Here is a 17,819-nt window from a genome sequence, read left to right as displayed (position 1 = left end):
ATGTTTATTTGGGAATGCAATCTGTAATTCTGTTGCTATAAAAAGCAGGGTGTTTGGTTTGAGGTGGTTATTAACGTATGTTTTGTTTCAAATTTTAATAGCTATTCATGATCATTAATAAAGTTCTTGATTTCTAGGATGTTGTCCATGGGAGTACAGTGTAAGGAATTAAATCTAAAGTCCAAATCCTTGTGAGAGCTGATGGTCCACTGAGCTAATGGGAAATAACTATTGCTGATTATTGGCATATCAGAGATTATGCTATTCAGAGTCATAGAGCAAAAAGTCTCCAAGGTTTTTTTTGCACACAAGACAGCTTGTGGCTCAAGACAAACAATGCTTTGCCAACAAATCATTTAGAAAACCAAATGGAAGCCTGAAGTGAAATTCTATTTCCTAGATATCTAAACTGACATTTAGTCTAGTGGCTTGACTATTTGCCTGTTTTTCTGGTTGCATGAATAAATATATCTAAGAATTTTGTATATGTTGAAATACTGCATCAATGATGTTTTTTCCTAATGGTGTTGAATGTTGCCATGCAAAAACACGGCCCCATGTACTTGAGGATTTTTGGTTTTGGATTTTTTTTTTAATCTGGCTCAATTTCTCTTCTTCATTTGGGAACAATTTTGGCTATGCTAGCTAGGTGTAAGAATAGAAAAATGCAGAATGAAGTGAGGAAAAATGCAAAATTAATCACTCTGCAAACACTAAAAATATCTATTGATATTTTTAGTCAGGCAACAAACAGGCCATGAAGACTCTCCTGGTTCTTTGACTAAGAGAGGGAATTAATGAGATACTCTTTCTTCATGACATGCCCCAGTGGCACATTGCTGGCAGTTGGCCATATATTTATCTGTGAGCACCAGTGATCAATAGCATCCAAACCATTTTCTGTTTGCAAAACAGTGTCTTTGGCTGTCTGACTGCCTTGGCAGATGGTCCAAACACAGAATGGTGATGGAGGCTGAGTGAATGCCTGTGACTTCTGGCTTCTGGTTGTTTGAGGTTTGGTATCAATATATCATTAAGAAATGTTAAGACGTCTTTCCTGAATGAGTAGCAAAAATTAAGGGATATCTGTATTCATCCCCTGACTTTTCCAATAAGTTCTTAGGGGAAAAATAAAACTAAAATTCCCTAAGATTTATATATAGTCAAAGTGATATTTTAATTTGGGATTTTTTTTTATTTGGGATCCCTTCTTATTCTGAAAATAATGTAGAGAAGAAATTAAACAATCCTCTAATATCTAAAAGTGCCAGGTTGGTGAGGAGAGGGAAAATAATTGAAAGAGTAGGAACAAGCATCATCAGATAGGACAGAAGGGACCAAGCAGATACTTTTAACAAACAGTCTAAGAGAACTTCCTTAAAATAGACTTTGAAGATATTTATAGAAACTGGGAGAAGGAATGTCTTCTATTCTCTTGCCAAGTCCTGTAGCTGTGCAATCATGTGCAACAGCATGTAACACAGAATGCTGTTTTGATAGGAGGTCTCTTTAGGAGTGACTGGTCCCAAAAAAAAAAAAAGCCAGAAGTGATGAGTTCATTAGCTTGAAGGTATCTGTGCCAATTAGTGAAGTCAAACTGCTTTCAGTGGCTGTAAATCACTTCAGGGGAAACAAAGAGAAATTGCACTGTCTGTATTTTGCTGTGATGCTAGATTGTCACACATCAGCATTTTCTTTTCCTGTATAAATGAGTTTTGCTGTGGTCCACATATTTCTTCCTTAGATAAAAGATACAGAAATGAGGAAATTAAATCAAGGCAAGCAAATGTGGCTTTTGAAGATGTCCCTGTCCTTTCTGTAGATTGTACTGGCCAGAAGGCAATGGGATACTCTCATGTCTATATTCCTTTGCCTTTTTTCATGTGAGTGGTGGTAAAATAAACAGAAATAATTTTTCTTTCGTGGTTAATGAGGCACAGAGCTTACTATGGTTTTTCTGCTGGTCTTTTAGAAGAGTGAGCTACTGACAGAAGTTCCTTTAAGGGGTGCTGGCACAACCTGATCCAAATAAAGCAAAGCAAGAGATGGTTTGGATATAGCTCACATAATTCAGACTGGAAAACTTTTCCTTTTGAGGTCATATTATACATTTCTTCTTTTATGATACTGCTTAGATTGTGTCTACATTAGTAGTCCAGAAGGCTAACATTTTTGTGATTTAAAATGTAAAAAGGAATAAAATATTTTAGCAAGAAAACACTTTCTGCAAGAGAGTCTTCAGATATATTTTGTTGTAAAAATGCAGTTGTCTAAATTATTTATTCCATATCACTTACTGGTTAATAAATGTAAAAATTCATTTGTTCCTACATTATTTGACAGACTGCCATTACCAGATCATAAGTTTATGGGCTACTGGAAAGTTGATCAGCCAGGAAATGCACAAAAGAAAATGCTGTGTCCATCAGAAACTCAAAAAATAGAAGTAAAGGTTTGTCTTTTAAATTATTTTTTTATTCATATAATACTGGTTTTATTTACTGGGTTGTGACAAGTGTAAAATGTGATTAATTTCTTCGGGAAAAAGAGTGTGTACAAGGCATGGTCCTTGTTGCTTGTTCTTGGAGTTTTTACACTGACTAGAAAAATTACCATTTTCATATACCTAGCTGTCACAGTGTAAGATGTTCTTGAAAACCAGTAAGCTTGGCCAGAATTTCCTGAAAAGAAATATTTATAAGGATATCGAAAATACCTTATCTGAAAAAACTTTGTAGCTGTCTTGGATGGTTGGGGGTCGCCAGTTACAGGCCCCAGATCTCAATTTTTGGCTATGATCAGTGACTGAAAAGAAGGCTGCTTTCTGTTTCGATTTTGCTTGCAGCTAAAGTCTTACAGATCTTTGGCACTGGTAAGTTTGAATCTGAACCTTTGGTACCATTTGATCTACAGCCAAAGTTTCTAAGTCCTTTTCAGCTCTGAGTTCTTGGCTTCAGTAATTATTACTCCAGTGAGTAAGGAAAAACCTGTACTGCTAATGTGCTGTATGGGGGAGATTTAAACTTTATATAACAAGAAATTGCCATATAATTTCTTTGAAATAGAAATATTCCGGTATTTTCCTTGTAGACACTGTGTTTCATCAGTACATGCTATCTCCTCATGCTACTAAGTGATAATGGTTCCAAACCATGAAAAGACTAAAGAGGAGAGGCACGAGGTTTCTATACCATAAAGGAAATGGTAGTGTGGACATGCAGAGAGTTTATATAAAAGGCATTTCCTTTTCCCTTTAATTTGTTTAGTAATAAATATAAAATTATTTAGTGTTTTTTTATTGTTAATTGTATTACAGCATTAAGAAGATTTCTGTATTTTCATAATGAATGGGGAGTGGAATATTTTAGGAAGCCCTCATGGTTATTATTTATTTTAGGGCCCTGTGTACTTAAATATTCAAGGCTTTCCACTGGAACGACATGAAGCCAGGTCCATCAGTTTCACAGAAGAACTTGCTTTTTGGACACTGCCTTTAGATGAAATTAACATGGTTTGTGACGTCACAGTAACAAAAGGTACAGTAAGAAAAGCTACTGACTTTTGTAATGACCTGCAGCATTACAAAGAGGTGAGATGTCCTGAAGATGAGGAAGGACCGGGCTGTTGACTTCTTAAGTCCTTGCCAATGTCCAGTGGCAGAATATTAAAGGGCAATATGAGGGATTTCAAGTGTAGTAACAACACTCCAGTGCATTTACATTAGTGTGTATTTTTAGATATGCTTGTGGCAGAGTATAGGAATAATACTAGGAATTGTAATATGAGAATTAAAAATATAGAGTATGGGAGTGAAGTGTAGGAATAATAACTTACCTTTTCCCACTTTTTTTTGTTTTTAATAGTAGGTGAAATACAAAAATAATCCACTGAAATTGGTGCGTAATTTCACTGAGTCAGTCTGGTCATTCTAAGGATACACATCTTTCTCAAGCTAAGAGAAAGATGTGTAATTAAAGTAGAACACAGCCACAAATCTACAAGTTTGTTAAGTTTGTGTGTTCAACCCTGCACTACTTGACAAAAACAGTTCTTTGACTTTTCCTCTCTCAATTCAGTTTTAATAGAAATCTTTTAACTTGGAGAGTGCTGTGCTTTTTTCATATGTGCTTATACTGATTCTTTCTCACTGGACCAAACCTGCCTTAATTGCCTCTACAGCTTATGTCCCAGAGGGTATTGCACCATTGGGAATAATTATAAATGTTTTTAGGGTTCATCATTAAGCATGTCATGATGCCTTAAGTTTTTAGCTTTTATAATTTTCAGATCCTGTACTGCATTAATGTATAACTCTGAACTCCATGCAGAGTGTTAGTAAGCTCTATTCCCATTTTGGTCAGACAAAACAATCCTTTCAGGCCTGAGAACCAAGGCCACCCTCACAGCCTCAGGCCCTGAAAAGTATAAATAAAAGTATATGGCAAGGAGCAAACTGGGGGAATATGACTTCATTCCCTGAAGCTGTAATTGGACAATTAACTTCTGATATGGAAATAGACAAAACATATCTGCCTGAAAATCTCGTGACCATTGTCCATCTTGGGTGTAGCCTCTGCAAGGCTTTTGCACTGCCCAAGGTGTATCTGTTAAAGGCCTTTAATAAATACCTGCTTTATTCTCTAAATCTGTCTAGCCTCTGTCCTAGGTAGCCATTCCAAGGCATCAGTCCAGACATTATTATATATTATGTACAGATCTTTAATGATCAATACTGGAATGCTGCTCTTTCTATTTGCAGTCCAATTTACAAGTACATTAGCAGGCTTTCATGGAAACAAAAGAGAAATTAGGTAGCTTTTTATTGGTTTCAAGAATTGTCTGAAATTATTCAGGAAGGTGGTTTATGTGAAAAGTTCTGTATATTGTTTGTACAATATACTATGTTTAATTATTAAATACATGAATTTAAAGGGAGAATAGGATAGGATAGGATAGAGAAAGAAGAAAGAAGATTATAAACCAGCAAAATCAGAGGAACATACTAGCAGCTGGCTGACACTGCAGTCATGCCTACACAAATGTGTCTTGGACTACCTGTTTAGAGTTAATAGTGTTGTGGCAAGATTCTGCCTGTTAACATTTAGTTAATATCAAGAGATCATTTCTCTTTATCTCCCTTGTCAACAGTGATAATTTTTCAGTACTTTTTGCTATATCATCTGCCAAGTTTATGACATCTATTTCCAGAAGAAAAATGCACAATGTCAATAGCCTTTCACTATTTTGTTTTCTTATTTCAGAAGAGGAACAGAAAAATATTCTTTATGTTACTACATGCAATCCTGTTTCCTTGTACTTCATGAACATTTCTGGTAAGAGTGGATACTTTGTGGATCTTTATGACCTCTTCCCAAGAACTGTTGGAAGTGTCTGGCAACCTTTTGTGACTGCAGCACCACTGGGAAATCCACTTAAAGGTCAAGTGGTTCTACATGAAGAGGAGGTAAAAAAAATTAAATTCTAGCTAAATGTTTAGTCATGAGCAAAGTAGTATCATGAGGGTATGTCACTGGGGACTACCTCTATAGACTGAACAAGGCTACCTCCTGTTGAATGTTCTCTATTTTACTGTACTTGTAGCTTGAGAGTTGCCTTCAGCTTTAGTTTTTAAATGGAGATTTTCCTCTTGTATTCTTTAGCTGGACAATGTCCTTTTCCATTCTTGAAGATGAGTTCTACCTGCTTATCTTCTCTTACTGATAGAGGGAGATTGGGTTTATGGGAGAAAATGGGAGAATGGGTCAAGTTCAGGAGTCTCGGTCAAACAGCATATGTTTGCAGAGTAAAATGTTTTATGGGAACTTAAGTTCTACTCCAATCTTGTCCCCCTTTTAACTTTTCAACTAGTATATAAAAGAGACGTTTTCTGAGTCACCAAGTAAAATGTTGCTTGTATTTGCTCCATATTTGTTTTCTAATCCTTGTATTTCTTCTTCTCTAACCTGTGAAGTGTTGAGACTAGAAGGAAGACTAAGTAAGCCTTGACATCCACAATGCAAATTGAGAGCTACTAACAATTTCAATGTTGTATAGGAATGTGTTTTTTTATTGATGGAGGGACAAAACTACCCTTTGTTCTCTCAAAAAGGAAAGAAGCCTAGAAGTTTTTCTTTTCAATTAGGTGAAAAAGCCACTTCATAGGTCTAGGGGACTTCACCTCAAATTTAAGGATAGCTAATTGAACAAGAGCCAAAAAGTCCCACCTGGGCAATTTAGTAGAAAAAGAAGAGAGCAAAGAAACTAATCGCTTTTGTAAGGTGTTTTACCAGGAGCAAAAAACTCCTGCACCTAGCTCAGTTTTTCTCTGTTTGTTATTTTGCCTGTTATTAAACCTTTTTGTTTCCAACACTGCAACAGAAGCCATGCTGCTGATTTTTATGCCTCCAAGAGTAGCTGAGCTATCTTGGATGTGTTATAGACCTCCGAAAGCTTATTAGACCTAGCTCAAAGAAGTTACTATAACAGGGTTGGTTTGACTTGAATGCTTTTTTAAAGACAACTATTGCATACTTTGCACTTTCCCTTACTATCTGTGAGCTGATTGTAACATTTTCAATTCAAAATTTCTTTTCCCAGGAGTGGGAAGAGGCAACAGTATATACCTGCTGCTACTGTTCATTTTTTAACATTAAAAATAGTTTCTTAGGCTACCTAGCACTCACTGTGGTTTGACATGGGCATTAAATTAGTCATTATTGTTGGCTGTTCTTTCCTTTCTTTGAATTTCTTCTGTCAATGTTTCAGTAGGTGAGAGGCTTCAACCTAGAAGAATTTTTTCCTACATTGAGTTGGGGTGTTAATAGTTTTCAGTCATTTCTAGTGTTTCTGCAATGCTGTTGTTCCAGGAACATTTGTCAAGTGTTGCTGCTACTTTCTGGTGTCAGATGCTGCTGTTAAGCTCAGAACTTATGAGAAACACAATTCTTCTGCCTTTGGTGGAACTGCCTATGCAGGTGCAGCTGCCTCTTGGATACTTTCCAATGCAAACTGGAAACAGTATGATTCTGAGGTTACCAAGAAGGTATTCTGAGGTTACCTTCTTGGTAACCTCAGAATCATACTGTTTCCAGTTTGCATTGGAAAGTATCCAAGAGGCAGCTGGCTATAGAAATGGCTATAGAAATACCATTTGGGCTATTTTGAGGTGCACATAGCACATTTTTTTGGTTCTAAATAATTCTTGGCTTCCTTTTGAGAAGTTGATGCAGGAAACTAAAACAGATGGCAGTCTGTCTTGTATCTAAGAGTGTTTAGAATGTCTCACACTTTTTAATATAAAGCCAGCAATATTCTTTGCATTCCAGACCTCCAAAATTCCTACCATTTTGTTTTTAACCAAATCACAGTAGCATCTGGTGTCAGAAATGAAGGTTCTTCCGTGAAGTGTTAGGTATTTATCTCAGAGTCTGGTTTTGGCTGTCCTCATGGAATATACCTTTTAGTTATGGTACGATAGATACATTTTTCAGACTCTGAAATAAAATTTGTGACATGGAGAGACTATAGTAGTTCAGTGTCCCTTTCCAGACGACTTCAGTCATGCTATAACCTCATGTTTTTCTCTAACAAAGCTTAAATATTGTCAGCTTCAGACTTGCCTTTCTTGGCAAGTGCTACAGGTGAATACATCCTGTCTGTAAATAAGCTTATTTTACACAGGAAAATAATACAGAATTAAAACATTCTGAATGTTTTGCATTATCTTAGAACTTTTGACATATTTTTACCATTAAGGCGGACCTTATTCACTGTTTGTGAAAATACGTTTCATTTAATTACAAACTTGTTTGCAAAAAGTCCCATTCTTAGGACACCATTCAGAATTAATTTTAGACTTCTTGAGAACTTAAACAAGCAACTTAGAAAACAAAAAAAAGAAGGAAGATTATTCTCTTGTATATTGCATGCTCATATCCATGGACTACCTTGGTAATTTATTTGGGGTGGTTCTTAAGTGAGCCATTAAAACAAAGGTTAGATGAGTGCTGCTGTTGTCTTCACAACTACTGCTGTCCTTCCTTATGTTGGAGTTCAAGAGTTGAGATCTCTAGTTCCCACTGAATCACAAGAGGGATTCTCAAGCAGTGTAGTTTTTATACATAGAGATAGGTTTTATTCCTAACTCTTCCTACAGTGGAGCCATGGAAAAACCATGTGCTCTATGCACCTGTGAACTGAGGTGGATGTTGCTCTGTATGAAATTTAATCCATTATTATTGATGTTAGCAGGTAAGCATATGGCCTAAGATAATCATCCAAGTACCTTCTGTATTTGCTGTGAGAACAGAGATGACCTGAAGAGCATTTCTTCTCAGCTCAAGTAGAATATGATTAATTGCCCTCTGGAAGTTCCTGTCTCTTTCCACTGGCTACAGAAAGAGGCTTGATATATAGTCAAGGTGCCTACATTTTAGGTGTGCTAAGATCATGGGCAGGCATAAATTCAGAACTTGAAGAATTCACATGTTAAGAAAAGTAGATTAGTGGCACGTCTGCATTACGAGCAAGGCTACAAGCATTAGCTAGTTGTGCCACGGTGCATCAAACAAAACAAGAAAAACAAATAATATAAATAACATGCTAATCTCTAATGCTTTAGAGATTCATCTGTGTTTAGTTGCAAGACTAAGAAATATTAACAATATTTGTAAAAAAAATAACTTGCATCTATTAAATAAACTGGCCACTTGACAGCTGCTATTTCATAATAATCAATATCATCCATTAATTAGACAATACCAAAAGCAGCTTTTTCAATTTTTTTTCTTTTAATAAAGGTCTTTGGAGATTAATGTTTCTGACTAAATTATAAAAAAGAATGATTTTTAAATGGATGATAACCTTATTGGAAAAGATGAAATTATTATATTGTGGCTCTTCAAATAAGCTTGTGGGTTTTATCTTGTTCCCAGATAACATCCATCTAGATTCAGTAGAGCCCTCCAGTAAAATAAAATGAAAAATCACCATTTCTTCCTGTCCTTTTAAATAAAAATTTACTGAAAGTAAACTCCTCAGGGATTTAACTTAATGGCACAAGTGGGAGATTTATCTGATTTTTAGCCACATTTACATCTTCTTGGAAGAAAGGTAGATGATTTTATTCCTCATGGTGGCCATTGGTCTCAGTGAGTGCAAGCTTTTTTGACTCTATCTTTTTGTTCAGACTAAACTCATAGACTTTGAAAGGACTCTGCGGAAATCTCAAGTAACTTTGTAAGATGGGAATTGCATTCATCTTTTCAAAGCAGCAATGCCTCTGCCATCTGTCCTTCCCACAAGTACTTCAGGGCCTACTCTTATTTCCTGCTAGAGCTTTGTGCCCTCTGTATGCACTTTTCTTTCTGCATCTCTCACATCTACTGCTCAGAATGAGAACAAGTACAGACACAAAAGAGTTTTGATAACTTTTATGCATGATTTTATATGGGGCTTTAGGAGCAAAGTCCACATGGAGAATTGATTTGCTCATAAATTAACAGTACACTTCCAGGATTTTTTACAAGCACTTTACTGTGTTTAAAGGCCACAACTGGACAAACAGAGTAACCTACAGGCTACCTCAGGGAGCACAACAAGCTTTGTTCAGGCAGTGTCCTGCTGGCATCCTTTAACTCTGCTTTTATCTTTCTTGGTCAGGAAGTGGGGTGGGGGGGAAGGAAATGCTCTTCCCTGTCCCACGTGCTGCTGCAGTTCTGTCAAAGCTCTCTGATAACAAGGGAGTGAGAGAGTCTGTGGCACAGAAACTGACACAGAGATCCACCTCACTCACCTCACTCACATGGAGGAGATGGCAACCATTTCTTAAATGAAGATTTCTTTTAACAGTTTGTGATCTGGCCTGTAGCACTAGTGAGGGTCTGAATATGAAAGTACCAGTAGCATAGTAATTTCTGTGACCTCTAGTCCCCATGATATTCTGATGTATGTCTTCAGAACAAAGGATGTATTTTCTTATTTTCTTCGAAAACTGGTTCTTTTTTTTAAATATTATATAAGACTTTCATTTTCTATGAGTACATGTCAGAGTAAAGATCTGCTTATATAGAAATGTGTAGAAAGGGAGAAGGCCATTTTCCATAAGCACAAAGCTTATACCACTACTTGTTGTTCTCAGACCTTGAAATATCAAATGTCAACATCATCTGAAAGACACCACTTGCATTAATTAGAACACCAGTAATCTACTTGCAAACGTTCACCTACCTCTGAAGATGAGATGGTTTGAGCCCCAAGCCATAAATTTTTACACAGATTTTTTCCAATTGAACCTGACGAACAGTGTGTTAATGTTTGTATCTGTTCCTATTATTTACAGTGTCAGGGTTGTAATGTTTCTATCACTCAAGTGATCCTTGAGTAGCTCTAATAGAAAAGGTGGGATGGGAGGTGAGAGGATGTATGATTACCCTGCCAAGCTAAGGATCAGCCTCAGTCTGAAGCAGACTGTGTATGCAAGCTTGCTTGCTGAGGACATGAGCCTTGAGAGCAGAACAGATCAAAACTGACAGTGAGTTTGGGGAGAAGAATAGAAGAACATTAAACTGAGTTATTTGCACTGTGCCACTCTGAAACTTCCCCAAGCTCTCCCCTCTCTCTGCAAAACCATAAGGAACAACTTCCCATACCAGCAAAATGAAGTCACAGTCCTGTTTGGTTTAAGAACTTTTTAGAGGAAAATGCTGGCTAAAATAAAAACAGCACTAAGGAAAGGGAAACTTTGCAGTAACTAAAAATAAAGGCACACCACTTCACAAGATTGGTTATTGCATCTGTCCAGAGTTTGGAATTCCAGACACTGGGGTCAGGAGGTCACCCAAAGGTTACTTTTCTCCCAGTCAAGAACAAACAGAGCGGAATTGCACACCAACGTCTTCTCCCAGCCCACTTGAAGAGTTGCCAGAGCTGCTCTTGGATGTGTTCACAAGTGACGCAAAAATCTATTCTTAAACACAGACAGAATATACATCAGTCACTTAGCACAGAAGGAAGCCATTAACATCAAAAGGGGTGGAGTAGAGAAGCTTTTTATACTACCAACTGCTCTCATAAATCTAACACTAAGTGGAAGAATGTAATTGATTCATATGTGTTCTTTATCTCATGTGGAAGGCTAATGCTGTTTCAGAATTGTATAAATGAAATATGGCAGAAAACCAAAATCCCAAGCAAATGCCCTATTTTTTTTTCCTGAATCACATTTCTATAATTTTAGTTTGTAATACATAAGCAAGCTTCTTTTTTTAGAAATATTGAACTTAAACTGAAATTCCCAAATGCTCCAAATAACATGATAATATTTTAAATACTTTACCATATTTAGCTTCAAATTACTGTCATTATTAAAGCTAACTCTCACAAATATTTCTGGTGAAAGTATGAAGAGTACTCGAAGAGAACAAAACTGCTGTGACTCAGATTGTTCATATTTGTTTTATTTAGGGGAATTCGTGGGAATTTACGTTTTACTTCCTTAACGTCTATTGTGCGTTATTGCACATGTTGTACGTAGGCAGTTTACTTTTAGTAAGTCCTTGCAGAACCTAATGTCCTTGCAGAAGTGAACGTTTCCTTGAATGGCAAACAAAAAATTGAGCCCAAGGCTTAATTAACTTATTCATTTGTACCTTTTGAATTTCATTTGATGCAGTTAAGGCTGGCCCTGAATGCTTATTGTCTTGAATTCTTAGTTAAACACATTATAGGCAGCTATAGCACTTTGCAAAAAGAAATGTTTAAAAAACCCCCATCATTTGATAGCATGTATATGACCCTTAGGCATCAAGTAACAAATGAGAAATCTGAAGAAGTTCAAAATTTAGCACACCATTTTTCATGTGATGGAGATTTGCACCGTCCCATCTGCTTCTGGTCTCCATCCTTTTGAGTCATCCTGCTGTCCTCCAACAGCTGTCCTACCTTTGACACTATAAGCTGTCAGAGAGTGCAGGTCACAGAAGGATTGTCACACCCTGGGATGTTTAATATCCACAGGCTCTACAGTATCAGAAGTATGAACTTGGAGAGAAAGTACTAAGCCATTTCTTCTTTCACCAGTTTGTCACCTTCAGTGGGACTTAAGCAATAGGTACAACAGAAAAATGGTAAGAAAACATAAAAATTGAAATGAGGTATTTTAGTGACTTGATAGAACTAATTGGTATGTCTCTTATCTGTAGCTGCATCTTAGACATGTAAGCCATATTAATCCAATTTCTAGATGTTATACAGAAGTGAATGTGAGATGTATAGTTAAAATGCTGTGGAAAAAATGTAGTATCATTCCAGCTCTTGCATGTGCTTAACCTCTTCAGTTTCTCTATGAACTTCGAAATGAACCAAGAAAATCCAGCTTACATTTTGCAACAAGATCTTAATCATCTTTTCAAAATGCCATAAGTGGCTCAAATTGCAAAAGTGCTTCAGATAGATTTGTTGCAGTCTCTTAAGCAAGCCTGGGACAAACGTGGATTTGCTTTTCATTTTCAGAGCAATGTTGTGTTGTTGCTGGATACAAGCAATGGTGCCCTTCGCCGACTTTTGCTCTCACCAGATGTTCAAGACTCTCCCAAGAGAACATCTTGGTGGAGCAACAAGGAAGAGAAGGTGAGGAATAGCACCTGCCCCTATTATACTAAGTTCTTTTAAAAGTAAATGTCAGTATTGAAAAAACAGGATCATTAAGTTTTTCCTGGTTTTACAGCCCAAGCATTTATTTAATTGTTTACTCTTATGTATGTCTAAATGTCTTACACATAAAATAGCATTGTTATGGACTAGTGACATAAAAAATATAAATAAATTTTCTGAAGATACATGTCTTTAAAATATCTCTTTTAAGGGCTAGAACTGGAAGTAATGGAACATTTTGTTACAATGAATTATGTCCAACATAATGAACGCAATTATGATACAAATTATGACTCGGAACAAGGCAAGCTAGGTAGCATTTTGAGAGGTAATTAAAGCTGTGGATTCTTCTAAATAAATGAAAAAAAAACTAGTACACTTTCAGAGGAGTCAGGGAAACTCACTGGGACAAATCTAACAAACACTGATTGTCCTATGATGTATGTTTATACAGAGCAACTACAAAATGTGCCGAGAGTTTTCACACAAAAACTGGCTGGTGTTCTACAAAGAAACAGGGTAAGAGTAAATTATATCCTTATATCAAATTGATTTAAATCAGATCTCCTTGTGTATATCCCTAACTGATTATTCTTTTCTTGGCTTCCAATTTTATAGAAACCACCTTATTGTACTGGATGTATTGGAGGGTCAAACTCACACCATCTCACTTCCAATCAGTCTGAAATCTGTTTTCCTGGTGGCTGAAGACCGGTGGCTCTTGGTGGAAAATGAAACAAATAAGTTAGTTCAGCCTAGTTTTCTCAATGGCATTATTTCTCGTTTGTGTCTCATTTGTGTTCAGGAGTTTCACTTCTGGTCTCAAACTTGTTTTTTTCTGCTTGTGAAACTGGCTGGACTTAAAAAGTTGGTGTTTAAGATGCGGATTTGCTGTGGCGAAAATGCAAATAGACTTTTAGAGTGGGAAATGAAGAGGATATTCCAGCCTCTGAAAGTCTAACTATCATATATGTGGTAATATTACTTTTACTAAGGTGATATTGACCTTTAGAAATGAGAATGTTGGTGGACCTATCTCTGGAAATACAGGCATGTAGTCCAGAGTTAGTGCCTGCTTCCTTTACTTTCATGGTCACATGAAAGAAATGTTACTCTGCTGTCTCATTTTTATAAATGCACAGCAAATGAAAGTGTGTAAATAGTTGCCAGAAGACAAATCTGCTATTTGCTGGCTTACCCTTTCCTATCTCACAGATGTTTGGCAAATTATATTTGGTTTTAGCAAAAGGTGTTGATAACCTTGTTTATATAAATGGAGAATGTTTTCAGTGTTTCAGAAGATAGAAGTCCTTGTTTAGAGTGACAAGTTTAATCAGGAATTATTATAAATGTGTATCTTTTCAGGAAATTTCTTTTAACCAAGCATGCCCATATGGAAGCTCAAGGCAGTGAGGTTTGCCAGCTGCATGCATTGAGTGAAGAGCCAGCTGACATGGGATTTGGCTTAACAACAGGTACTGAATGCAAGCTTGGCTAGTTCCTTTTTTTTTTTGTTCTTTTTGTCATTTCTGCTTGCAGCTGTGCAAACAAGACTCTTTAAAGGTCTGAGTAACCATCTCTCCTATTCTGTTTTTGCCCCCTTATCATGTTTGGTTAATAATAACAGCTTTTCTCAAGGCATGGCGCATTTCCATGCTCAAACTTCAACTGGTTTGAATAAAGCACTTTTGTTTCATTTGAGCATTCAAGACCCTCAGTCATGGACTTTCAGGGAACAGACAAGCATATCATATAGAAAAGGAAGAAAGATGACTAGGCACGTATTAGAACAGGAAAAGAAGGGAACAAATATACCAGTGGTTCCAGGCTGTAGACTGTTGCTGGTCTGCTACTCACATTCAGATGAGGTAGAAAGCATTTTCCAACCCTTAGAAAAATGCAAACCACCTACGGTTAAAACAGAGCAGAAGTCACAGTTTCTGTGCTTCTGTTGATGCAGGACGCCATTGGGGCCATCACACCTGTGTTAAAAGATAGGGGGAGTTTGATCAGTAAAACTCCCAGATGGTGCTAGGCATTGAGGCCTGTCTTAGTTACACAGTAAGGCAGAAATCTGCAATGATCATCATTCTGTGTGGTAAGATCTATCTATCTTCAAATCTGATAACATTTTCAACCCTGAACATTTGATCGCGGTGCACAAAATCTTTAGTGTTCTTGGTTTAATAAGACTGGAACTATATGTGCGTCCCATCTAACATATGTTCATAGGTTTTGGTCATTACATATCAGAGAGACAGAGGAAACAAACAGAGAAACCACTCGATATCTCGTAAAGAAGGAACAAGTCTTGTTCTGGTTCTTGTGGCTAGCATAAATAAGAAAAATGAGATTAACACAGTGTAAACATGGTACAAACAAATATTATTGACAAATAAAAGGCCTTCATTTACATAAACAGCAACCAGGTGGATACCAAAAACTAACCATAGCCTAAATATCCAGAATCCTTTTTAACTCTTGTACAGTTTACTCTACCAACTTATCAAGTGCTATCAGAGCACAGTAGTTTCCTTCCTCTTACTACCTTATTTAGAAACCATTCTGGAGTATCATTCCTCAGATGGATAAAAATGTTATTATAATTTCCAGTCTCAAACTATTTGTGGGCAGTTTATTGCTACATGCTTTCTGTGCTATTTTTATGCTTTGTTATCTTGTTTCTTCTCTTCCAATCTGAAATGTTATCATATCCCCTGTCCACCTTTTTCTAAATCATCCTGCGAACCCCAAATGTAGCATCTTCAGTCTGTTCTTGTTCTTTGGGGCAGAATCTGTGGCAGGAGAGCTAAAAAAAGGTAGACCAGTGTCGGTTTAATGCTGATCCAGACCATTTATCCTTTGAGGGAGGAAAGATTTCTCCCACTGCCATGTAAACAAGATAGTCTTGTGCTCATCAAAGTGGAAACAGTGCAGAACTAAAGATAGCAGGTTCTGTTGGACTGTGTTGGCAATTTGAGGCAAGGTTAAGGGCTTTCACAGATGCACAGAATAAAATTCAGCTTTTCTTAGCTTAAAGACAAAGGAAACCAAACCATTATTCAACAGAAATGCATTACAAATTACAAATAACATTATTTAAATTACAAAGACAGCAAGAGAGTCACCAAGAAATGTCACATTGACACTTACCTGTGCAAACCTATGTCTTGCCTTCTGGTGCATTTGCATTATAACAATTATCAATGAGAACACATACTGTTTTGTTCTGTTCTGTAGGCTTCCTGTCTCATTTGTACAGCAGAGAGCACAATTAAGTGGTATAAGCAACTATAAAGCTAGTATTTCCTGATTTTAAGTACTTGACTTTACAAAAATAGGATTATTTCCTTCTCCTCTGTGTTATAGTATAGTATAATCAGATCTTCTGCTTTTTAGTAATTTTATGCTCAAAGTAATAGCCAATGTTCAGTGCTCAGCACTCTTACAGTTAATATCATTTCCTATTGCACATCTGGGTTTAATGACTTGCATTTTGTTGAATTTTCCTGTTTAGTGTCTGAATTGTGTGTGCCTCATGCAGTTTCAACTGACCAGCTATCTTCAGAAAACCTCAGTGCAGCTGTGGGACAAAAGATCAGCTCCCCTAACAGGATCTTCTCAGATGAGCATAATTATGCTACTATTGTCATTGGTTTCCCAGACCTCTTGGTAAATACTCAGCATTATTGTACAATGAAATAATACAGTCTCATTTATTCTGCAACCCGTTAAGTACCTGTTTACCAAATGATTTGAAAAATAAGGGAATGACAGCAAGGGAGAAATTCATGTAGTGTACACCATTTGTTATGGTAGTCTAATCTAGAGGGATATAGGTGTTTTTTAGGTAATAAGAAATGGGATAATACAATGTCTAGCACAGACAAAACATTTTTAGTAAGCTCTGAACACTGCTGGCTAGAGTAATATTTTCTAAATCATGTCTTTTTACAGTTTTTTAATTAAGCATAACCTCTGAGAGAAAGGATATCTATATAATTTTGAACTGTTCAGTGTGAACTTCTTGCCCAGTGTGCAGCAGGTAGCAAGACTAGATCAAGGAAAAAGAAAAAAACAATACAGAAAATTATAGCAAAACTATAAAGCCCTTTCACTACTGAATAATGTAGCCATGTGTAAATACGTCATGTAAGTGTGCTCACTGCCATGACACAGTTAGGAAAGGATCAGAAAAGAAAGTGAAACTTAGCAGTCTAATGACTAGGGCTGTTGCAAAGAGTAAAAGCAAACTCAGGGGAAATACAAGCAGTGTGTTTAATTCTTTGGACTTTTTTAATATTTGCCTCCTAATGGTACATAAAAAGGGTAGTGATTATGGAATAAATAATTGTATGTCATGTTTGTTTGATAAATTGGGGCAAATTATAAAATGTAACTGTTAACAGACATGAATAAGCCAAATGACAGAAGAAAATTCTTTGCAATCCAAAATTATTCAAAAATATGTTTTGTCAATAAGACTGTCTCTGCAATTAGCTTTTGATTTTTCCTTGATTTGGTTTTATATTATCAGATGGTTTATTCAAGCTGTTCATATTACTTACAGTAGATGTGATTTTTTTGCTGGAAAAGGGAGGTGGTCTAGAGGAGGGAGGACTAAAGAAGCTGCACACTTCAATACTAACACACCAATGTAAGTGGTGAAGCATTTTTGGCTCTGCCTGATTTAGAATGAGGCACCATCATTCCTCATACATAGTTTTAGATATCCATATGAATTTCAAAGCAGGAGTGCTAAGGGTTGATGTAAGAGTGATGGGGCAAAACTTCAGGTTCAGTGTTCAGTGCTCGTGATGTAGGTGTTTAGTATGAACAAGGTATCTGAGCTCTTACTTGTAATAGCAGTGCTCAGTTGACCAAACACTGAGACCTTGGAGATGATTTTTTCACCAGACTCTTTCAACCACAGTGGGAGATGAAGCCACTGGCTTTCATGTAGAGACCTACACTTCAATCTCTGAACCTGGAGCTAAGTCCCAGCCTTATTGCTTATCTAATTAATTACTGGAATATCTATTTGCATTTGTCTATATTAGTGGAAACCTAATAGGTTTTTTACATGGTTTAATTCCAAATCAGGTTATTTCAATGCTTTCTGTTCCTGGTTCAAGTAAAAAAAAGTCAATTCAACTTCAGATCTTCAG

At 36.6% G+C, this 17,819-nt stretch overlaps 1 protein-coding gene across 2 annotated transcripts in view; it reads left to right on the top strand.

Moving 5' to 3' along the window:
• The window catches only part of VWA8 (von Willebrand factor A domain containing 8), a 184,285-nt gene that overhangs the window by 116,192 nt on the left and 50,274 nt on the right, over positions 1 to 17,819 (top strand). For both annotated transcript variants that reach the window (XM_054628163.2, XM_077173657.1), the window contains 8 exons: positions 2,344 to 2,452; positions 3,398 to 3,536; positions 5,262 to 5,464; positions 12,511 to 12,627; positions 13,106 to 13,170; positions 13,270 to 13,395; positions 14,017 to 14,126; positions 16,169 to 16,323. In XM_054628163.2, coding sequence (XP_054484138.2) covers positions 2,344 to 2,452; positions 3,398 to 3,536; positions 5,262 to 5,464; positions 12,511 to 12,627; positions 13,106 to 13,170; positions 13,270 to 13,395; positions 14,017 to 14,126; positions 16,169 to 16,323 — 1,024 coding nt within the window. The remainder of the gene's footprint in view (positions 1 to 2,343; positions 2,453 to 3,397; positions 3,537 to 5,261; positions 5,465 to 12,510; positions 12,628 to 13,105; positions 13,171 to 13,269; positions 13,396 to 14,016; positions 14,127 to 16,168; positions 16,324 to 17,819) is intronic.

This window comes from Agelaius phoeniceus, chromosome 2 (genome assembly GCF_051311805.1).
Source record: "Agelaius phoeniceus isolate bAgePho1 chromosome 2, bAgePho1.hap1, whole genome shotgun sequence".
In the NCBI taxonomy this organism is placed as follows: Eukaryota; Metazoa; Chordata; class Aves; order Passeriformes; family Icteridae; genus Agelaius; species Agelaius phoeniceus.
The sequence above is the reverse complement of the archived record's forward strand: the minus strand, read 5'-3'. Positions and strand labels throughout refer to the sequence as shown.